This window comes from Buteo buteo, chromosome 3 (genome assembly GCF_964188355.1).
Source record: "Buteo buteo chromosome 3, bButBut1.hap1.1, whole genome shotgun sequence".
In the NCBI taxonomy this organism is placed as follows: domain Eukaryota; kingdom Metazoa; phylum Chordata; class Aves; order Accipitriformes; family Accipitridae; genus Buteo; species Buteo buteo.
In genome coordinates this window covers 69,846,755-69,870,024 of record NC_134173.1, presented here as the reverse complement: position 1 = coordinate 69,870,024, position 23,270 = coordinate 69,846,755, and the positions used below count along the sequence as shown (strand labels likewise).

Sequence of the window (23,270 nt, the reverse complement as noted above, 5' to 3'; positions counted from 1 at the left end):
CGACTTGGAGCCGTGACACCCAGAGTAGGTTTCTCCTTCTCTATCTGCATGGTAAGACTGTGTCTCACAGACAGAGCAATTATCTTTCCTGAAGGTGCCCCCGCATTAAGACCTTGTGCCCCAGCCCTCCAGCGCAATCCTGACTATTTAGGTAATAAATATATAGAAACTTTCCTCCTCCCCTCTGGCCCTTGGACATTTCTGCTGTCATTTCCATTTGGGGCACTGATTTGATGGCGTATTCTTCATGAAATCTCTCAAAGCCCAAACCCATACACCTTTTCTGAAATGGTTGGGGTTTTTTTTAACTGGTTTTGGCAAATTTCATGGCCAAATATGCAGTGACAGATGGGGAAAAAAAATGCTTAGGATGAGAGATGCCTTAGAAATTATATAGCATTTCACCAAATGGAGGAGGTAAAGCCCAAACCATCATCACTGGGTTCCTTATATTATCCCAGATATTCTGACTTCATGCCCCAGCTCCAGGAATCAAAAGACAGATTATCATGGCCGCAAAGAAAAGCCTTGCTGTATGCAAAAGTAAAAGGCTAAAGAAAGGTCACGAAGGAAAATAAAAGGAATATGACATTTAATAATTTATTAGAATGTGGTTCTTAACCCCAAGGAGGTTTTTGGATCTCAGGTTTTGAACACCAGAACCTGTCAGAGCTGAGAAGGGAGCCGGTCCTTCGGGTTTCTTTCTACAGACGCCGAGAGATGTGCTCATTTTTCCTTTGCCAAACCTCATACATACCGCAGGCTGGGGGTTGTCCTCGTCTCTTTGTGCCCTGGACCTCTCGCCCTTCGGTGTCCGCACACCAGCACGGTCCTCCCCGCTGACACTGCACCGGCGCGTAGCTCCCATCAGCCTCACAAGACGGCACGTAGGCGTGCTGGTAACGCAGGGCTGCGTACTGCTCAACCTCACACTTTGAGGGGCCTGGAAGAAAAGCAGTATGTGTTAAGGAGGCAAAGCTTAAAGTTTCAAAGCTATCTCTCCTTGATCCCATCATTTGCCTATTTGGGAGAAAAAAAAAAAAGTTTAATATCCTGACTGTTTTCAGTCACACTTCAAGTACCAGCCCAAAATGTGAATTCTCCATCCTCTTTTCTCTTCAAGGATTGGCCCCAGGGTTTTCTACTGTAAGTAGTCATTTCTGAAAACTAAACAGAAAATAAAACCTCAACACATTTTTCAGCCATAGTCACGGGTAGGCAGAGTAGCAGCGTCTCTCTCAGGGAGTCCTGCTGGAGGCTAGGTGAGCTCTGGCCCTTAATGCAAATGCAAAGCTGGTCAACAAAGACAGATATGCAGCTTGGGAGACTGAGATGAAGGCAAACATCAATGTTTCTAAAGAGAATGAGGCATTGCTCCCGCAGAAGGTTCTGTACCTGACTGTGGAGACTTGGGCTAGGACCACCCAATATATTTCTCTCCGCAGGGTTCTGAAGACCCTATTCCTGTCAAACTGGCCTTAATGGCAGAGAAGCCAAAGCTCCATAAAGCAAATTTTCTGAGTTACGAGCTCTCCAATACTGGACTCCACCCTTCCAACAGAAACTTTGCTTGTTTATACAAACCTGCAATCCTACAGCCTAAACTTTTCTCACCTTCAGGAGCTTTTCAGCTACCAGGTTGAGGCAGCAAGAGCATCACATCAGAGCAACCTGTCCATCAAGGAAAGCTGACAACTTTCCTGATGCCTGTGGCTTCAGGTGGCAGTGTGAGATCTGGGTAAGTCACCAAAGCAGTCCCCTTCGGCGGCTGACGAACGTGGTCACATCTCCATCTTGTGGCTGTTACAGCTTCATCTTTGCTGGCAGCTGCATCCCCAGCTACAGCCAGAGCTCACCCAACAGCACTGTGCAGCGAAGGGGGGAGGATGCTTTCCAGACTCCCCAAAATGATCGGCTTGTCCCAGAAATAGAAAAACCGTCTGACTTTGTGGCCAGACAACTTGCATCACTAGGGGCTTAGTGCATCTGGTGATGCAACTCCTTAGCGAGGGTCCGACAGAGATGTCAGAGGAATTTGGATAGGAGGATGCAGTATCACACCAGCGGGTTCAAACTCTCCCCAGCCAAGGCAATTCTCTTGGGGTCTGGTAGAGGAGAGAGAAGGAGGTACCTGACCTCCTGTCCCACAGAGTTCACCTCCCGTAGGCAAAGAAACTCTCTCCCCGTTTGCCTGCCCTGACCAGGAAGGGAATGGACCCAAGGGCAGATCCAGAAGTTCAGCCTTGCTGGCTAAGGCAATACAAACTCCTCTGTAGCCTCCTGGGGATTGAGTGTGTTGTGGTCGGTGTAAGATCCTTCCTATTTCTGGGTGTACCAACATAAATGAGGGAGCATTTTCTCAGGGTTTTAATTTAATAAATCATCAGATCCATTCCCATGATCTCAGGGCAAGAGATATGGAGAGTTCATGGGATTTCAACTAATGCAAACTTCAAGTGCATGGGAAAGCAGTGATCAGAGGACAGGTACAATCTGCTGGTAAGAATGGTTAAAAGCCAGCTGCAATTCAAGGACTGTGATTTTTTGCACTGAAACTGTGATATTATATGCTTTTAGTGCAAAAGAATCCTAGAACAACTCTCCCTAACGGCAGCTGTCCCATATAAGCTCCAAAATTTTCACCTTACGTACAGGGCATCACCTGGGTGCTACTTACACCTGAACTTGCCAGAGGTAGCTAGCTGAACCCCCAGAAACCGCCTCTGCAGGATCCGATATATACTGGTCTCTGTGAACATGCGGGCAGGGTCCAGCGTAGAGAAAACTGTGTCATAAACTTCATCGAGCAGCAGTTCCAAGCCTGGAAAAGAGAAAGTTTTAGCACAGAGCCTGGTTTTAAGACAGAATTCACCTGCTTTACACCAGATTAGCAGAACTGGAAGCCTATCAGGAAAAAGAAAACCAGTCCTCTAAACAGACCAAATGCAAAATTATACTGCATAACCCTAATGCACCGCACCATATAACCCGCTGCTGAGTGCCCAGCCGCTAGCTTTATGCCTTGACATCTACCAAAACAAGCAGGAGGAACATCCCATAACCGGCACTGTGCTATGGTTTTGTTAGGTTCAGTCTGCAGTGTAGTAATTGATGGAATTTTGGAAACAATTCCCAATCATTTTGTTCATATACCAAAAAAAAAAAAAGAGGTGCAGTAGTTCCCCTGAGTGCACAAATTTGTTGAGAACTTCTCACCCTTGTGGGCATTAAATGTTGAAGTTCTCATCTACCATGTAAATTTTAAGCTATCAGGCTTTGTGTTTTTCACGGGTTGGTTGGTTTGTTTGTTTTTTAATTTTTAAAACCACAGTAGCTAAGGAAGATGAGCTGAAAGTCCTTAACTTCCTCATTCCTCCTTCTTGGAAAAAACATTCTTTCTTCTAAAGTGTCCCATCAACTATTAACATGCCTAAAAGGTATCCTGAGGCGATGAGAGGAAAGGAAGTGCCATCTGATGCCCCCACCCATAGCAGGGGGCTTGGACTAGATAATCTTTAAAAGTCCCTTCCAACCCAAACCATTCCATGATTCTCCTGAGCAAGAAGAAAACAGTTCAGTCTCCAGGCCCTTTATATTCCCCTGCATTTGCTAATTTGACTTATCGAATATGACACAGCTTTCTAGTGTGGGCAGAGGTTGGACATTGAGATATCCTATTCCACCATCCCAAAAAGGAGAGGATTAGCCCCTGGGCAGCAGCTCACAGGCTGAAGTGCTGCTCCTAAGGATGGGATTTCATTAGTGAGCTCCAGCCTTTCCCATGGGCACTACACCGGCCACAGTGATCTTACCCCTTGTAAGAATGAAATCGAAGTCCCAAATTAATCTGAAGAGGGGTAAATGTTATTTGTCCTTTCCCTTGGGAATTCAAAGCCACTCAAGTTCAAGGGTCAGATGCCGGAGGGGACTCACCAGTGTCTGCTAACTCTCTGCCCAGGCTGTCCACGCAGTAACAGTACCCAGAGACCTCGGGGAACGTCTCCCGCAAGGAGCTGAACGTTTGGAAAGCTGCCGGGAGCCTGAAAGGAAAAGCAGCCTCCTGTGAAGAGCCCAGGGAGGCCCATTGACAACAACAAAGCATCGCCTGTGTTTCCCTCCCGAATTTGTACGGCAAGGATGTCTGCAGAGCACAAAGCCACCACAAAACCCTTCCGTCTCCTTGTGGCAACCGGGTTCCGACATGATGCAGATCAGCGTTTCAGCAGGCTAACAAGTCTCCTAAATGCCATTTTTTTAAACAAATACAGGACAATCTCCCTGCAGACAGATTTCTGACCCTTCCTAAGCAGGTACACTCAGCATCCAACGATCATTTTCAATTCTATTCTCATCTTTGAAAGCCTGTCAAAGAGTGTAAAATAGATGGACGCTGGCTTAATGTTATTACAACACCCGTTCATTAGCTCCTTCCACAAATCTGCACAGGATGGCAGAGTGCCTAAACAAACAGGTTGCTTCCTCTTCCCTACATGCTACGTACGCTTTCTGCACTGAATTAAGCACAAAAGCTGATAAAAACCTCACTAATCTTTTTCATTTTCAGAGCATGGCTCAACAGATTAAGGAGAAAGGGTTTTTAACATATTACAAGATTGACTCTTATTTCTGGAGATGAAAGAGATGCTAGTTTGCAGTATAATATTCTAGGAGTGGCAACAGCCAGATTCCAGCAAAGCAATGATTTAGGAAGGAAACTTAATAGGGTCAGAGTTGGAAAAAACATAATAAATGTGATCTTAACTGACAGACACTCTAGGGTTTCTCCAAGCAAACAGAAGGTAAGTTTTTCTAAATTCAAAGTGCCAAGTTCCGAAACAATCATATTATTTTACAGACACATATCCATACCCCAAAATACGATAAAAATCTGGTGTCCCAGCTGCATGTGGCTTATTTAGGGAAACCTAGCAACAGGGAAGTGGAATTTTCTGCTCAAGACATAAAGAATTACACGCGTTAGGTTTTTATCAAGGAAGGACACTTAGCAGTAACAGTAATGGTGGATTAGGCCCTGATCAACTGGGAAAAGCTTACAGTCACCCTGTGAAACTGGGACTACGACCAGCCTCAGTTCAGGTGCCACCCTCCTGCAGCCTCAGGGCTGCTCTAGCACGTGCAGTCTGTAGTGCCCCTGCAAAACGCAGTGAAATGCTTGTCCGGCTCCGAACCAGTGGTCTGGTGAAAGCAGCGGAGTAAGGGGCCTTTGCTACCTTCAAGAGTCTGCCTGAGAGCTCTGCCACCTCTTGCCAGGAGAGCTGGAGATGCTACTGCTTCCTCAGTACCTCCAAGCAGAAGCTAGGGAATGCACGAAGCAACAGCAACCCCTGGCAGAGGAAGGGGCTGGTAACCTCGGGGCTGTCCCAGCGTTATCCAGCAGTGCTCCTGGCTCAGAGTTTGCACATCCCTGCGTAGCGCTGCTTTGCTCTGGCACTCTTCCACATCTTCAAATTAAAAGCCTACCGACTCCCTCCATTTTGGATCATCAAATCCTGCTCCGCTGCTGACACCGGCATGCTAAAAGCAATCAAAATGTCATGCTTCAGGGCACAAGGGGACTTCTGCCAGCATTAAACAATGCAATTTAAGATATAAGCACCTAAATACCATCTTTCTATGGTCTTCAGTGCACACATGGACATAAGTATCTTGGGGTATTTCAAGAGCTTTCTGCTTCCCTAAATTATCATACACTGGCCACTGCCTAATCAGGAATATGATCTTTTCTCTTCTTAGGAGAGCAGTGCTTCTATATTCAAAGGCAGACCTCTGCAGTGCTCACGTCCTTGGAGCTCAGCACCTCAACATCTAGCTGAGTGAAACAGGATGCAATGAAAAAATTCTGCATGCTGCTTTCTTTCAACCTCAAAGTTAAGAAGTCACATGCATCATTATACTACTTCTATATGGGGCAGATGTGTAGTCATATCCTGTCATTCTGGTTATTTTTATTCCAAGTTGAGAGTACAGCTAAATAAAGTACAAACGGATATAACTTAGACCCACACAAACAAGAGGACAGAACTTTTCTTACCTTACTTGGAAAACTCACTTCCCACTGATTCTCTTTTCTCAGCTTCTTTTTAATCAGCCCTCAAGATGAGTAGCGATAACACAGAGTACCTCATCTATCAGACCCAGTCCAAAACAGTGGCCGAAGCAAAGATGACTACATTTAAGTTATGGATAAATATATAGTGTATCCATGTGTTTCAACAAGAATGCTCACACTCAGAAATATGGGAAAGTAAATAAAAGTGAGGTTGTTGACCTTTTCGTCAAACAGTGAGTCTCTTCTCCTGGCTTCCAGCAAAGACAACTCATTACTGATCTTCAAAAGCAGGTTTGCAAGTAACCCCTTCTGTGTTTCATATGTGCAGCTTGAGTTATAGCTGCCTTTCTCATTGACTATTCAGAAACAGAGAGAGAAAACCAAATCCTGTTTTTTCCACTGCCAATGAAATAATACATAATAGGGCAGAACCTCCTGCGAGCTGGGGTAAAGACACTAACACAAGGTCTTCAGTCTGATGACAATTATAGCACGAAAATAAAAATATCCTCCTTGATTTTTGATTTTTTGATCATTCCCATCAATCTACTACAGGGCTTTCTATATGGCTGCCTATCCAAGTAAGACCCGGGCATAATAAATGTATAAAGCAACAGTAGCCAAGCTGCCAGGGTGAGGCAGAAAATTTGGGCTCATCTTTCTTTCCCAAAGTTTTCCTCTTGGGAAAGTCTTAGCTCTAAGCTTCTGAATTTCTCCTTTTTTTTTTTTTTTTTTTTTTTTTTTTAACATGTTGATTTATTCTGGAATATTTATGAAGGTGTAGGAAAACAATTTGGGAAGGGTGTTAGTGTGACATGTCTAGATTTCAAAAATCAGCCTGTGGAACCAAGGAAAGTTGCTCCACTGATTCCACATGAACATAAAATATGGGTTTAAATCCCTGTTCTGCTATAGTCCTTTGCTGTGGAACTCATCCCTTTCAACTTTGTATTCTGGCCTCCTGTTTATGGGATGGGATAATGACATCTGAGGCAGAAATAGTGTGAAAATAAATATATTATTAATGACCTGAGATACTCAGATATGATGGTAATGGTTTAAGTCAATACCATAATTAGAAAGGTAGACAGCTGGGAGTGAAATGATCCTGCTGTGATTAATTACATGACACGGACACAAGAAAAGCCCAATCTTGCAGGTCTTTGCAGACAAATCTCCCAATGGGAGAAAAAACCTGTTAATTTAAAGCATTGCTTTCTCCTCTGTAATTGCTCTTTTAGAATTTCCACACTCCACAGGCCAACAAATGAAACAGCCAGATTATTTTGCTCTTGCCAAAATAACCTCTCCTGAAGCTCTGACAAATTTGCACTGCGCATTTGGGCCTGCTTTTCAGTTTTGCTTAAATTAAAAAAGAAAACCCTCAAGACAGCAAAACTGACATTTACAATAAAACGCCTTTGCTACTACAGAGCCAAGTCAGAACGAGACATTACATTTCCTCCACTGCCCTCCACCGGAGAAATGTGTTGGCTGAGATGCCAAGATAACAGCACTTCATGAGAGACCAAAAGGTTTCTCTGGAGAGTCTGAACATCTGCACCAAACCAAACTCCTCTCCCTGTGGATGCCAAGGGGCCCATCCCTTATTTATCCACCTGAGCATTAATTCCCAGCTCCTCCACAGGACAACGACTTCTTGCTCCCACGGACAAGGATTTGATCCAGCATTTTGAAGTCTTCCCCAGCCCTCTCCAACCATACAAAGCCAGTGGTACGTCAGCACACCCGTTCATCACTTGCTAGTTCACCCGTGTGAGCAACCCTGGCACAGCCTAAATGGACAAGAGTTTCCCATCGTCATGTGGAACTTGCTCTTTGCACGTTGCCACTCATCCGTCTGTCCATCTGTTTTCATGTCTCACATGGAATCATCTTTCCTACCTCATATATCCATCAGAATTCCTCTCTTCCTTGTGTATTTATCTCATTTGCAGTTGTGTGTCTGTCTGTCTGAAAAGTAGCCCTGGCTACTTTTCCAAATACAGATTGCAATGTGGTAGCCACTGCTGTGTGCAAGGACACACTGATTAGACTGCAGGGATAGAATATCAGTTTTTTCTAAATGAGCAAATTTAATTCAGAAGAAAAAGATTTTTTACTTCGTCCATTCATTAACAGAAAATAACATCATGTGCAGTCACAGAAGAAGGGCTTCATGTGGAAAAAAAAAAGGCAGTAAGACAGCGGCTTGAAGAGGTATGCAGGATTGCTTTCCTGTTTCAGAAGTCTGCGCTCTTACCTGTTATAATTATGAACGAGATCAAAAAACATCATGTCTGTAGTGTTGACAAACTTGCACTGGACAGGCAGAAACTCTCCGTCTGCTGAGCATTGTGGTGGGCTCTTCTCCCCAAATCCATGCAGAATGCGACGGTCTCGGATCTCACAGTTCCCAGGACCTGATGGGAAACAAAGGTAATGCTTATTGGTGTTTTAACTTCCCATGAACAGCTGAATAGCCACCCCAGGGTTTGGAAGGGGTTTAGATGCATTACATTGAACATGGACAGCTAGGTGCCTCGTATTGTCTTTACGAGGAGCAGGGAGTTGGACTTGATGATCCTTATGGGTCCCTTCCAACTTGAGATATTCTCTGACTCTACAAAACAGGGACTTAAATGCCTTAGTTAAGCACCTATACTTCTATAGGATAAGTATAGGCTGCAGTGTTTACACTCTTGATCTACCACCTTTCATTCACACCAAACCTTTCAAACCTACAAACCCCACCATTTTGTTGAACGTTACTTACAGCGCATTGGCTTTCCTCTCTGCCTGGTGCCATAAATCTCCATTCCTTCTGGATCTACACACCAGCACTGACCCAGCTTTGTGTCACACTGCACCTCATCAAAAGCCCCCGAATCCAGGCACTGAGGGATGTAGGAGATGCCACTGCTGTTGATGTATCGACTTACTAAGATCCTCTGCTTTTGCAGCTGGCAAAAGGATAAGCCTGTTGTAGCAGAGAGGGATACTGTTAGAGGAAGGTACTTATTCAGCACTGAATCATTTATTAAAAGAACATCAGTTTTCTCAGAGCTGAAAGTTCTGATTCTGCCACCCAGGTGGCATGAAGACATTGATGGACTTGAGGTTATGAAAATTAGTATAGAAAAACCCACCCACCACAGAGGGGGTTGAAGCTCTCCAACTCAAAAGCCAATACACTAAGTTGATCTTTCATTCATGATTTACGTCACTGTGACCTTCATACAGACCATCCAGGTGTATCAGGTTTCCACGATCAGCCCTGAAGAAACTCCAAAACTTCCACTAGAAAGACCCAGCAAATTACAACAAACTAGAGTCCATCAAAGTCTGGAGCTAACCTATTCTTGATTTCAGCAGTTCAAATGCAGATTTAAATGGTTCTTCACCCAATCTGAACAAAAATAGAAACTTGTCACTTACAAGATATGGGATAACCACTCTGTTTGCTGCCAGGTACCTCAATGCCGTTCTCATCCACACACCAACAGGAAAGACCATTCCTACTGCACTGAACTGTCCTGAAGAAGATCACAAGTAACATATTTTATTTTGTTAGTGACAGAGTCCTCAGTCAGTACAGAACATAAACAAAAACATAAAGCAAGCCAAACAAGTTCAAGTGCTTTAACACCACAAATAATGGAATCGGAAAGGGCTGTGTTTCTGGTGACTCTAACTCTACCTGATGGGAGCTCTTAATGCTAGTAATTCTCTAAAGTCTTCAGGAATTGCAGGTAAGTGACTTGAACTCATTCAGGAAGCAAGCAGTTTGGACAGGATCCTGATTCTTAGTATTTGAGATTTACTACATATTTTGAGACGTTTTCTAAGTCAGATCTAGAATAGCCAAGGTCGCCCATCCTAAGCAATAACAATAAGATAATAGCAGAGAACATTACAATTTGTGCTCCCCCTCAGCCTCAGCTTTAACTCATTAACTTCTTGCATCTTCAAGCAACATGCTGCCCTCTAAATCACTGTTCTCCATGTGCTTTTTATAGTTCCTTTACTGCCTTTAGAAGGAAACCCAACTGTGCCACTTACAGCAGGGTGGATAACTTCTCCAAGTCAACTTGGCTCACTTCTGCCAGCTGGGACACTGATCACAGACCACGTGCCCATGAGCATGCGTAGGAAGACAGCATTTAACATGCAAATAATTCTGCCAAGATTAGCCTGTTAATATTAGACTGACCACTTAACCCAGTGACTATTTCCAGCAACAGGGAATTCATTCAGGATAGGCTGGATCTGCAAGATGGCTCAATGAAGTCACTTCAAGTCTCCTGCACCCCTCGCCCTCCAGTCCACCGATACGGAGGCTCTTCAAAACAGAGGCTAAAGCTTTCATTAGTAATGAAAGGTCAGGTTGTATAATAGCAGAATAATAGCAGGGATGAATCACCTGAACTGGCCATCTTCTGAGCACTGAGGAACGTAGGTTTCCCCTCCTGAGAAAGCCTTTTCCCTCTGAAGTTCACACGGACGTAATGGTTGGGAATCTGTCTGATACTCTGAAAACAAGAAGAAGGTAAAAACATAAGGGTCGTTTCACCACAAGCCTGTTCTTATCAAAACCCTGTTAGTGCCAATGCTGCGTGGTAACAAACAGCCCCAGGTCCATGGGTCCTCCTTAGCTGTTTCCCCATCGCTCCTTGCATGCATTTCTGCATGGGACAGCACTGAGCAAACTTGCTGGGCTGCCAGCTGCAGGATAAACACACGACAGAAATGCTTATGAACCCCTTTCTCAGACCTGTATTTAATTAGTCTCAGCTCTGCTCTGTACTGGTATGGCTATCATTTTCTGGTACCTGGGGTACTTAGAGTTAGTTGTGCCTATCACCACAAAACAGCCCTTTGCCATAACCACATACATTGCTGTTAATGTTTCTGCGTATTTATTCTTTACTGAAGCTAAGTCACTCACTATTCCACCAAAAGGAGAGGTATTTCTTCCTAATCTCATGAAAGACCTAAAAAGAATAAATGTCTAGCAGTTAGCATCAGGCTCATTCATATTAGGAGCAATTCTCAATTTTTACTGGGGCAAGTGATCAATTACTGAAGCCACCTAGCAAGAAAACAGTCAGGTCTTCAGTTCTTAAAGCATTCAAAAGCATATTTGGATGCTGGTTTAGGAGAACGATGAAGTTCAGTAGGTTCTTTATTACAGAATAGAGTAGTTGATTTGACACTTGCCCCATCCTCAAAACCCAATGAATATCATGCTCTTAATTCTGCTGACTAGTTCTATAAAAATACAGCAAACAAACAAAACCATAGCAACAGCGATTTAGACCAAAGGTTCACTTAATCCAGTATTTGGTCTGAGCATGACCACACATAGCAGGGCAAACACATCATAAGCATTCTGGATACTTTTCAGCCTCCAGTAATTTGCAGCCCAGGGACTTCTTTAACTACAGATGGTTTCTGTGCACCTAAGACCTCTCAAGCACTTCTGTAAGTTTTTATTGTGTCCCCTTAAGCCCACGTGAAAATTTTCAGGAGACTGTAAAGCAATTTTAGGTTAGCTAACCTATAGATATCCACATGTAGGCAAACCTCACCATTTTCATTTCAGGCATGACTCTGAGCCAGTTGCTCTGGGAGGTGTGGAGATCCCTGTGTACAGTGCTAGAGAGGGTCTACTAAGACATCTGAGTTAAGAGATTAACCCAGTAATTCCAATTGCTTGTTGTGCAGGACTATCAAATTCAGACCAAAGAACTGGGGATGGCACTCAGCCTATCCAGTATCTTAAGGTTCAAGCCTAAATTAGATGATGGCACATACAAATAGAAGATACAAGCTTAGGATCTTCACATTCCTGCAGCACCTTTTCTTACCCAAGGTCCTTCTGCAGCCCAGCCTGTTCTTCCAGAAAACTCCCCCCCCCCCCCTCAAAATCAAGGTGTACTGAACTCCGATAACCCTGACCATTTAAAGATCCTTATAGCTTAGTATTTAACCTGGAGCCCAAACTCAGTTTGCACCGCACACGGTAACTAGCCAAGTCTGCAGCGCGCAGCATTCAAGATCGTTATATACTTCACCGCAATAACACACAGAGCAGCACAAAGATCACAGGAGCGCAGTCACTACTGGACGCAGGCAAAGGAAAACAACAAGCGTACTTACCAAATATATTGGCTGCTGCTATGCTAATAAAGCAGCAAAGAAGGCTGCAGAACGGAATGGAGCCCATCTTGCGATGGGAGAGCTCCATCCCCTTCTGTCAGCGAGGCAGCCCTGCACACCCCCTGTAACCTCCACCTGCCTTTTTATAGCAACCTTCGCACGGATGGGTTCACTTATGCACCGGTAGACTGGTCACGAAATTGGGCGAGTGACGCACGCGATGCTTCTGAGAAAACCAGAAGAGGCCCATTCACCTGGAACTGCCCTCGTGGTTCTCCTCAGCCCGATCTCATCCCCGCTCCGGGGAGCACTAGTGAGCCCGCTCGTCGGAGAGGAGAACAAGCGGCAGCGGGCGCAGGGGTGTTGGGGGGACTTCGTTAAATCAACATGCAAATTGAGCATATTGACATGACCCCGGCCAGAGCTCCAGCTCTCACCTGCACTTTGCTGCAACCAGACGTTGTGCTCTCCATCAGAAATACACTTGTTTGTGTTTCTAGAGACCCTACCTACCGAGGGGACAGGCAAGAGTTAAGCCTCCAAGTGCTAGGAGTAAATACAATTCATAATGCGGTTATTTATCAAGTCAAAACCAGGATGGATGCAGCACCACTGACTATGAAGGGAATTGAGGGTCAGAGTCAACTGCATTCGACCTTTTGCTTTTGCTCCCACTTGCACCGTACACTTAAATACAACCAAATACCTGACAGGAACCAGCTGAGCTTCTTGGGCTTCACCCTCTGGGTGTAAGATCAGTATAACCATTAAGCAAGTCAGGTTGAGATTTTTGGTACTAACTACATGCAAGCTCCTCGACTTAAAACACATCAGAAATACTTTTTCCTTGGTTCCAGAGCATCACTTCTCACTTGTCCACCTCCTACGATTGTCAGTTAGCATTTACTTGCACCAGGAATTATGAGAACTCACCTTCACTTGTGCAAAGGTAGTTGGACAATTGGGCCCAGAATAATTAGCTAAATAATAACAGAAGCATGCGTTTGAGGCTCGACTTAGGCTGATTTCAAGAAAAAGTGACAGCAGCACTCTTGTTTGTGATTCATGGGTACTGGACAGTCCAGAAACAACCCTACCGATACTCTTACAGAGCAAGATTGTGCTAACAGTGATCCAACCATCCTTCTGTGTGGGCCGTTGACAACTGCAGCGCTACAGTGTTTGATATATATGGTAAATGTGATCTCAAACAGCAGCACAAGCCTGCTTTAGCATGACTAGCCTTTTTAAAATAAGTGGGACTATATTTGGATTTTACTTTCAAGCAACCTACTCTGGACTTGAGGGAAGCCAATAGTCCGCAGGAAGATGAAGCTGGGAAAAGATGTGTCCAGCATAGATGACAGACCAAAAAAAGGCAACCTTCAGAAGAAAAATCCTGTAATAGCCCTGATTAAGCAGGCACAGAAAGAAAATTAATTTCTGGATTAGCATAGCATTTGTAGGGAAACATACGTGCAGTGCAAAGGATTCCGACCAAACAGAGAATAGCCAGCATTAGCACTAGGTGGCTGAATCAGGAAAGATGAAAAGTTTGACCGTGACATATATTTCTGACTCAAGTATGCTTCAAAAGCCTCAGGTTTGTGTTCGACCCCCAGTGCAGCGGGGCAGTTACAGCAAAACAAGAGACAGCCCAGCCCGGTGTCATGGGCTCTCCAGGAGCAGCAGGGTCAGCGCTTGCAGGAACAACCATGTTTCCAAAACACTGAAACGCAGATCCAGAGTGTGTGTTGGGGGCGCGTGTGTGATATCGATTTAGTCCAATTGTCTAAAGTTAGTAAAACAGTGTCATTCAGGTTCCTTGCACCACAAATGGGGAGAGAAGCAAGCTCATTAAGGTAGCTATTCACTTTCCTCCTTTATTCTTTGCTACCAGAGGACATTAGTAGCTGATAACAGAGTAAGGCAGACAGGAAAGCAAGGAGGTATCAAAGGGCTATTACTATCAGAAAGAAACACAAACCTGCAATATCTACATAGCGTTGATTCCCAAGATTACTTTTATTTCCTTTAGAAACACTCAGAAAACAACCTCTGAACTATGCAAGCTAGGAAGAACAGCCAAGTCCTAAAAGTCTCTTAAAAAACAAAGTGAGAAAGTGAGTTTTGGCAACTGGCGTCACTTAAACCACTTCTAGATGTGCGTCAAACCAAGACGGGCATCTCAGTACACGCAAGTTCAATGGGATGCAATAGCCCATGGATTAAAAAGAAAGAAAGAAAAAAAAAAGTAGTTTATGGAGCAATATGCGCAATCCACATTTGTCAGAGAAAAAAAAGGCACTTGTAGTCTATGATTGGTCAAATTCAAATTAAGAAAAGCCTCACTGCATAACTTTCAGTGAAGGGACAATTGAGTTGACCTCTGTTTTTAGCACTTGGGAAAAGATGGAAGAATATCTTAAATTAGCTCACCAATGAAAGGGAGAAAGAGTAAGCGGAAAAGGTCTCTGTAGCCAATACAGCCTTAAAACGAACACGTCTTCAAAATCATTGCTCAAGTGCTGGAAACAAGGGTTTCGTTTGTTGTACACACTGTCAAAAAGCTACTCAATGTAGACTATAATTGTTGGGGGGGGAGGGGAAAAATGTCAGTGTGATGAAACATTGAAATCACAAACCTCAAGGGAGAAGCAGACCATTTATTCATTGTTCCAGTTTTGCATACACTTTCTTAGCAGAAAAGGTGGTTTGTGTAACTGCAATTTTTACATATCCAAAAGCCCAAGTGTAAATGACTCCTGTATATGAACACATAAACATCTACGCCCACATAAAAGTTGCTCTCACCCAAATAAAACTTGAGCCTGAGAAGTCAACCTTAGTTTAAGAAACAAACTTAAGGGAGCCTCTTGAATGAGGCAGCAAATTGGAAGCAAAAATTTTAAGAACTTAAAGCATTGTCAAATTATGCCCATATCAATTAGTTAATTTATTTTCAAATAATAAACTGCTTTTCTGTGTTAAATAGATCACCAATATTGGACAATCCTCTCACACATTTTAAGAAAACTATGTAAAAACATAGACTAACACCATTCATTAGTAATTTATTACACTTACAGACAGAGGAGAACTATGTTTTGCATTTGGTACATTTCTTCCCAAGCATGAGACATTTGTCTCAATCTTCTTCACATGATTTTGGCACAGAATAAAAGACCCTCTGAAGCACTTCTCATCTCTATCATCTCTACTTAAGTTTTAAAAAGGCCTCACGTGATGCAAAACCAAAAGATGACAAGGAAAAAAGCACAGCCCCACCAGATAATAAAAGTTTCAGTCACTTCATACATGACACGTTCTTCAGATTGAAAGAATGACAGGGAAGTTCCAGTAACTTCTATACTAAACTTGGCTAGATAAGAAAAGAGGGCAGAGGACTTCTCAAGTTTTCGTATTCTAATTTACTGGCTGGCAAAGTGCCTTTGGTGACAAAAGAACCTAGAGGCCCATGTAAGAACATTTGAATTTGCCTTTGTCCCTGCAAAAATGAACCATTTCTAGGACAGGTAAAATGGCTTTTTTTCTTACTTATCCATTGGAGATAACACAGTTTTCCTCTATCTAATAGTACCACAGCGATGCAAAGTAGAAAGTAGAAAAATAATTATTTTATTCTCACAACATCTGGGATGCACACTGTTTTGAAATTGCAAGCAGAAGTCAGTTCTGCAACCCCCAGTGGTGCGAAGGATAGATTTGCACGCTGGATGGATTCAATGTTTGACAAAAGCAAGCTAATGCAGTGAGAAAAGGCCCCTCCAGTCACACCAGACAGCAATAGGGTGCCAAACTTCTGGTGTTGGTAGGATAAAACTACTTTTGGTCTTTTCAATAATGCAATACTTAACCTTCTCTGAACTGAAGGCAGCAGCGTATGGAGTCAGAAAGCAAGTTCAAGAACAAACACAACTCCTCCTGCCACGCAACACAGCTGGGGAATTCAGTAACACCACCTGATGTTGTGGAGAGAAATGAATGAAAAAAGACTGATTAAACTCACGGTTTTCACAAAGACTTTAGTAAGGGAAACCTCAGTTTACCAGAAGTGAAAGATACCTTAAGGGAAAGACCAATTTGTACAGATCTTTTATAGTCAGTATGTTTCTACAGATGCTGACACTGTATTTCTACTGAAGGTTATACACTGGGCTGGCTCAGTATTTGGTCTGTCTCAGGAAACCTCTTCTTTAATAAGCCTGCTAATTAGAAAAAGTGTTTCAGAGTATTACTCCAAGATCTGAATTTGGCCTCCTACCTTAAATTTGAAAGACTGCTCTAAGACTGTACTTCAATACTGATTAAAATATCTGTTTCAGAATTAAAATTTTGAAATTTCTTGCATGTTTAAGATGATACCTATTTTCTTGCTGTGAACAACAAACATTTTTCTGTGTTAGTAACTCATTTAGTTTCTGTCTGATTTCATTCACCTGCCGCTTACCATTTGCACCCTGTTCCACAGGACATCTAGGACAGGAACTTTCTTCGCATCTTTTGCTTATTTCTTTCCTACTACAGTAGCGTCCTGAGCAACAGCATGTAGGCAATATTAAAATAAATCACTAAAAGCAAACTGAAGATTAAAATAAATCACTAAAAGCAAACTGAAGTTATTTTGTAATGACATTGTACAAAGGCACAAAACTAGAAACACCCTTAGAAGGCAGACGTTTGCCCACAAGAAGAGATGCCATCACTGGGAATGAGTCATTGAAAAACATTGTCTTTCAAGAACCAAGTGCATTGCAAAACTCAAACCCCAAAATTGTTAAACACCAAAGCAGTTCAGGAACAGAAAAGTCTTCTAATTATTTCGCCACCCAGTAAGTAATTCAGTACTATAAATAATTTACTGACTCCATAATTTGCCTGCAGGCTAAAATACAACTGAAGATTCCCTAAAGCTTTGCAATGTATACAAATAAATGAGTATCGATGACTGCATATAGCTTACTGACTACAGGCAAAAAACACAACTGAAGATTCCCTAATGCTTTAAAACGTATACCAGCGCTCGCTAGCTCACCAAAACAAAAGTCCACTGAATGGGAGCCCAGGCACATAACAATCTCAACAGACCTTTATTGTGAGTATTAGAATGCAGTCAACATTATTGCTATTATAAAAAACAAATCACAGAAGAAAGTATTTTGCTTCTCTCATAGAAGATTTAATAATAGTGCACTGCTGCCTCTCTCAGAGTGTTTAGTGACAATACACTGACACACATGGCTACAGCTGAACGGAGGTGGCTCTGGCCAGTTTTAAAGGAAGGAAGGCTGCCGTTTGAAATAAACAGCAATTGAACTAGCTTTAGTTATTCAATCCATAGAATGAGGCTGGCTCATGTAGTGCTTACACACAGGCCTAGTGTGTATGGGAAGGGAAATTCCCTCCTGAATGATTTTTCATGCTAGTTCATTTTCTCCATGTGGACTCCAATTTTTTTATTTGAGTTGTTCAGGCTGGTGCAGAATGGCTGCCAAATGCACAATCTGGTCTCTGTGCAGTGTATTTTCACCATCATTACATGCTCCATATTTGTTTTCCACATATAAACAGATATACACATAGTGTATAATACTTATTGCTAAAGACAGACCCCCACACCCAGTGCCCAGGACATAACAGAGTATAATAAAAACCATTACTGAAGTATTTCAAACATCCTCTGTAAAATGATCACCTAGAGCCATATGGACTCAGTACAACAGAAACAAAAAGTGTTAGCTAATAAAATGTGAGAATAGCAATGGGCATTTCAAAAGTGATTAAGCCTCTGACCTTAATAAAGCCCTCCAAAATTAAGGTGCATGTACTGTAACACTTCTAAGCAGTGAGAGAAAACCTACGGTTCCAGTGTTCTAAACCTGACATGGCAAAGATGGGTCCTGTTTGCAAATGAATGGCATCATTGCATGCACCCCCTTTACACATCAGCACCTCCATAGAACTACTAACAGGGCGAAGTAGTCAAGATGGCCTGACTGCACACTTCTTGTATGAAGCCCCTGTTTGCAGAGTGCTTCCCACCCCCTGCTTTTGTTGTTGATTTTTACATCAAGCTCCAGTTCAGTTCAGGATCTCTTTTGTGTCTAAATTTTAAAGTTTCAGTGAAAAAATAATAGTTGCAGTTTCCCTCCAAGTACAAAGGGACAATATTGTGGTTTGCAAGCATCAAAATACTTTTATAATTTTATTGTGATCTTCGAGTGCCTCCTTTGCATCCCAACCTTCAGTTTGGTAAGGAGTGCTGGGGCCCAACAGTGCCAGAGAGATTTTACTGTAATATGCGTTCAAGTCTAGTTAAGTTAGAAGCCAGATGGGAGTAGAGGCAGATCACCACTTGCCCAAGATCAGAAGAGGCTCACTAAAGGCAGGCAGCAAAAACATCTGAACATTTTGATCATGGTACACACACTCCAACCGTGCACAGCTCATAGGACACACTGGAGGCTGAGGACAGGAGAGCAGAGACCTTTCCCTACGACTGCTTCCCACAGCAGCCAGAAAGAACTGGGCACGAGAACAGAGGAGTGAAACCCTCTGGGCATCACGGAAGAAGGCAGAGTGCAGAAAGCTGACGAACAAAAGGAGAAACAGATGCAAGCTCCAGAACAGATGAGGAGCACATGTAGAAGCTCAGAGACAAAAATCAAGAGACAGGTGCATGTCAGCCATGCAAGACGACTGCATCCATGGAAGAACAGTTTCAATTCTTTGCCACCAAGCAAGTACGTGAAATCCATCAGAAAATTGCAACCCATCTTCTTTGACTATTTTAAAGAGAACGACAGGCTTCTACCACTGTAAATTACTCCACAGTTGAACAAAGATCTACGCATCTAAGGCCAGAACACCCAAAACATGGGCACTACTCAACCTACAGCTACCCAAGAAAAGGGTTAGCTGGAAGCATCTTCCAACCCATTCCCTGCTACGTGACTTAAAGTACCTCCACTTTGTAACTGAAACACAGGCAGCCCCATCATGTGGTATCTGACCATGTCACCAACACTACATTTCATTTATGACTGCAATACTGATGTCCTACTGCCATCACTGCAACTGAAAATGCAGAATTCCTGATGTAGATGCCTACAGTATGGTCACAGGAAGGAGGAGGCTTTGAAATGAATCACCCTGATACCTCCATGAAAAAAACAACCCTCAGACAAAAAGCTGGGCATTTAAAGGCACCGCAAGTTTGCCATTTAGCCCTGTGAAACAGCATTTCCCTTTTGTTTATTACTATTGAAAACTTGTATTAAGTTAAAAGAAGGCTGCAAATTTAAAAATTTAACTTCAAAAAGAAGTCCTTACATTGCCGTATACTATTTCTTCCTCAGAGAGGGTCTGCCTCCATCATCATACAGCACAAGCAATTGCAATTCACACCCCAATAAATGATGCTGCAAATAGACTGCGTGTAGATCCCTGGCTTATTTGCAGAGGAAGTAGGAAGACAGATGGAAAACGATGCCTACAGGAAAAAGAGTCTCTCGATAAGGCCAACTAGAAGAAATACTGGTACGAGCCAGATCACATCAGGTTTGACTGGCACACGAGCAAAGCAATCAACTGTAGGTTACATTCTGTGCAAAACACTTAGCATTTTTATGGCACTTGACTTGTAAGTGTTTAAAGAAAAACTTCCAAAAGCATCCCAAACCTTTGAATACTTGAGAAACTGGGGCCAAAACTAATGTGCACGTTACAGACTAACATCACACTTCGAGAAAGCAAACTCAGACAAGTTTGTGAAGCATTCAAGCAATACACAATGCATCATAGCACTGTCCATAAGGACACTGAGATTGTATTTCTTAGAAGATATGAAAGCTTGCAGAAATTTTTATAATACATGACTACACAAGAAATGAAGATAAAAAAATAACGAACAGATTATTTGTTTTTGTAAGCACAGCCCATCCTGAATAAGGCAGGATCCTGAGGGATAAAATTACATACTCATGTAAATTTAGAGACCATTACATATACAAACAGAAGACAAGTTAAAGCTGCAAGGGCAACCTTAACTTTGACCTTACGATTTCCTTTTCAGAATACCACTCCTCCATCTCTGTAAAAATGAAACCTCCATCCTCCCACCTGGAATCTCTCGGTCCAGCTAACCTTCAGCAACATTTACAATTATATTACATCACACGCATGCACACACATTGCATAATATTGCTACAGTGTATGCTGTATAAATTATGTAAATACACTCCACTTTGTTTCAAAGTAATTCATCCAGATTTACACTTCTCTTATACAGTACACACAGTACCACATTCAAGGATATGCAGCAAGTGAATAATATATAAAAGTCTCACATATCCAAAAGCAAGTAGGTCACTCAACTATTCATATTGTTTGAAGCAGTTATTTAAGCATCCAACTATATAACACAGAGTATTTTATTTATTAACAGTTGCTATAAAAGTGTCAACAACTCCTCAGCTCTTGTATTCTTTCTGCATTATGAAGTTGCCAATCATGATTCCATAATTAACTTCCATGTTACCATGCAGCTCTGTAATGTCTCCTATAAGCTTGATGTGGCAAGACTTTTTAAATAGCAACCACTCCGTAACAGGGGTTTACAGTTTGCTTTGGACATCAAGAGTGATAATTTCAGATATGATAGACAGATGGGAAATGTCAGGGTACGTTTATTTTAGCAATGAACCAGCCATGCTGCTTTCTTTCTCAATAATGGTTTTATCATGAAAGTTCAATGCACTGGTTGCAAAGTCTTTCCCAGATAATCCATCTTTGGCACATTTTTAAATTTTATGCATCCTCAAAAGGCATTCCAGGATTTTTTGATTTTTGATGGTCTGTACATTATAACAATCACTTCTTTTTTACATTTGTATGCAGATCAGGAAGAAAAGTGGAAAATGTAGAGTATGCAGAATAGTTTTAATAAACAGTTTTACATACAGTACCTTACATATAGAACAGTGTGTTTGCAAATTTAAATAATTTTTGAATGTACAGTGGCTTGTACTCTTATCAAAAGGTAAATTCAAGTTTACTGTCTATCGGTTCTAAAATGCATTTATACAGATAACTAGAACTGATAAACAGATGTGAGGCATAAAATGTTCAAGTATCTTAATGTCATCAGTTAAATAGCCTCCTTTTAACAGTCATATTTTACAAATTTCAAAACCTGTACATACATTATTTTCAATTTTAGAAACTGCTTGTTAAAAGGTAACATTTCATGTTAACCACCAGTTCTTAAAGTCTATTGTAATAAAACTAGACATGTGTAGATATAAATGTATATAGTATGTATATATGTACATGTGTATCTATACACATATACATACACATACAAATATGTATGTAGCACTGGGTACAACGGCAACTTATAAGCACAGGGAAAGTCCTGGGCTCAAAATCCAGCAAGAGCTAACAGAGCAAGTAGGTTGCCTTTGGTTTCAGGACATTTCATTCACTGAAGCTGAAAGATTTTATAAAAACATCTTGGATAATCTATCTTGTGATATTTATTCTAGTGGTTTAGTATATCAAAGCCACAGACAGTTTTGCTGCTCTTGTCATTCCTCATCCCAGCTGAGGATGGTAAAGTTTCAGAGAGCCAACACCAGAACAGAGCTACCCAGGACAAAAATTGTACCTTAAATCCTGAATACTGCAATAGAACATAAAAAAAATATAAACTAGACACAATTTTGGATGGATTGCTGGCACCAAGTAGGACTTTGGAAAAGCCTTCATGTAAGTCATAATTAAATTCTCATCCCAGTGTTTTTAATATTGTTTGGCACATCTGACCACTATTTGCCACTTATATTTTACAAGGAGCCTAAGGGTGCTGCAATAAGGATTTCTATTTAAAAAAATATTTTAAAAAGGAGACCATGATAAGTAATTTCTTTCAAAAAAAAAAATCAAAGCTAGTATGTTCGTTTTCCTGAACATTCACGAGAGAAGGAAATAATCTAAAAACTTTCCTTGTAGAGAGGATACATATCTCTCTGTGTCTATCTTTCACTAGCAAGATAAGAGGAATTCATTAAAAAAGCAGTTCCCAAGAATTTTTAGTCAGCTGGATTCTGCAAATTAATAATTTTTTGCCAAAGGTTTCAAGATAGTAGCATTGTTCTTTGCAGAGTTTTTGTTTGTTCAACTTTCTTGTGTGTGGGCATTTTCTTGTTTATCATGTTAAAATGATATCAACATTTCTCAGTATGAAATATATTACATTTTGAAGCCTGGACATTAAATATTCAGATTTTCAATATACCAGATTCCTTACTCTAAATTTCCTCTCCTCTCTCTAAAGCTTCAGGCTATTAACGTAATCAGCAAAGAACCAGATAAATGCTCAGCTTTTTGCTGTCTTCCTGTCAGTCTTGTGGCTAGTAAGAAAATTCACTGTGAAGAATCTATTTGTATTTATTTATCCTTCCTTTTGTCATACAGAGCAAAGCGTTGCTATTTGCTGTACTTTTCCCATGTCAACTAAGAGCTGTTTGATACGTCGCTTGAGCTGAGGCAATCTTGCCAGAGGATCTGGTGGTTCCAGTTCTCCAGTGAAATCAAGCCAGCTTTCTAAAACTACAGAAGGAAAAGGAAGAAGCTGATTAGAAAAAGTCTTCAAGAAACAGTTTACATAAAAATTAAACTTTTCTTTCTTATTCTGTCTTTTATAAGAAGGGAAAATATACTGAGGCTGTGATTTTTATTTAACAAAAGCAATTTTGATTAGGGAAACACCAATTAAGTCCGTGTTTCACTCAAATGATCCAAACATATCTTCTGATTTGATTGTTACTATAAAAAGGTAACCTCGGAGCAAATTATACCCTTGGCTAACAATTTACCTTCTACACACATATAAGAAACTTTAGTTCATGATCTTCTTGCTATGACAGTTCTGCAACAGAAAAAGCAACCCTTAAATGCAAGGCTTGCTTCTGTCACTTCAACAGGCTCCTGCTTACAAGGTCCAGATTACAGAATG

At 41.7% G+C, this 23,270-nt stretch overlaps 2 protein-coding genes across 13 annotated transcripts in view; both read right to left on the bottom strand.

Moving 5' to 3' along the window:
* Positions 1-12,299, bottom strand: part of TG (thyroglobulin) — a 158,398-nt gene extending 146,099 nt beyond the window's left edge. The window contains exons 1-8 of the mRNA XM_075024393.1: positions 12,233-12,299; positions 10,494-10,602; positions 9,509-9,606; positions 8,847-9,050; positions 8,334-8,493; positions 3,934-4,040; positions 2,678-2,821; positions 758-943 (exon numbers count right to left, since the gene is read on the bottom strand). Coding sequence (XP_074880494.1) covers positions 758-943; positions 2,678-2,821; positions 3,934-4,040; positions 8,334-8,493; positions 8,847-9,050; positions 9,509-9,606; positions 10,494-10,602; positions 12,233-12,299 — 1,075 coding nt within the window. The remainder of the gene's footprint in view (positions 1-757; positions 944-2,677; positions 2,822-3,933; positions 4,041-8,333; positions 8,494-8,846; positions 9,051-9,508; positions 9,607-10,493; positions 10,603-12,232) is intronic.
* A 5,025-nt stretch (positions 12,300-17,324) lies between these two features.
* PHF20L1 (PHD finger protein 20 like 1) overlaps positions 17,325-23,270 on the bottom strand; it is a 61,019-nt gene continuing 55,073 nt past the window's right edge. For all 12 annotated transcript variants that reach the window (XM_075023978.1, XM_075023976.1, XM_075023982.1 and 9 more), the window contains one exon: positions 17,325-22,864. In XM_075023978.1, the coding sequence (XP_074880079.1) occupies positions 22,722-22,864 (143 nt within the window). In that variant the 3' untranslated portion in view covers positions 17,325-22,721. The remainder of the gene's footprint in view (positions 22,865-23,270) is intronic.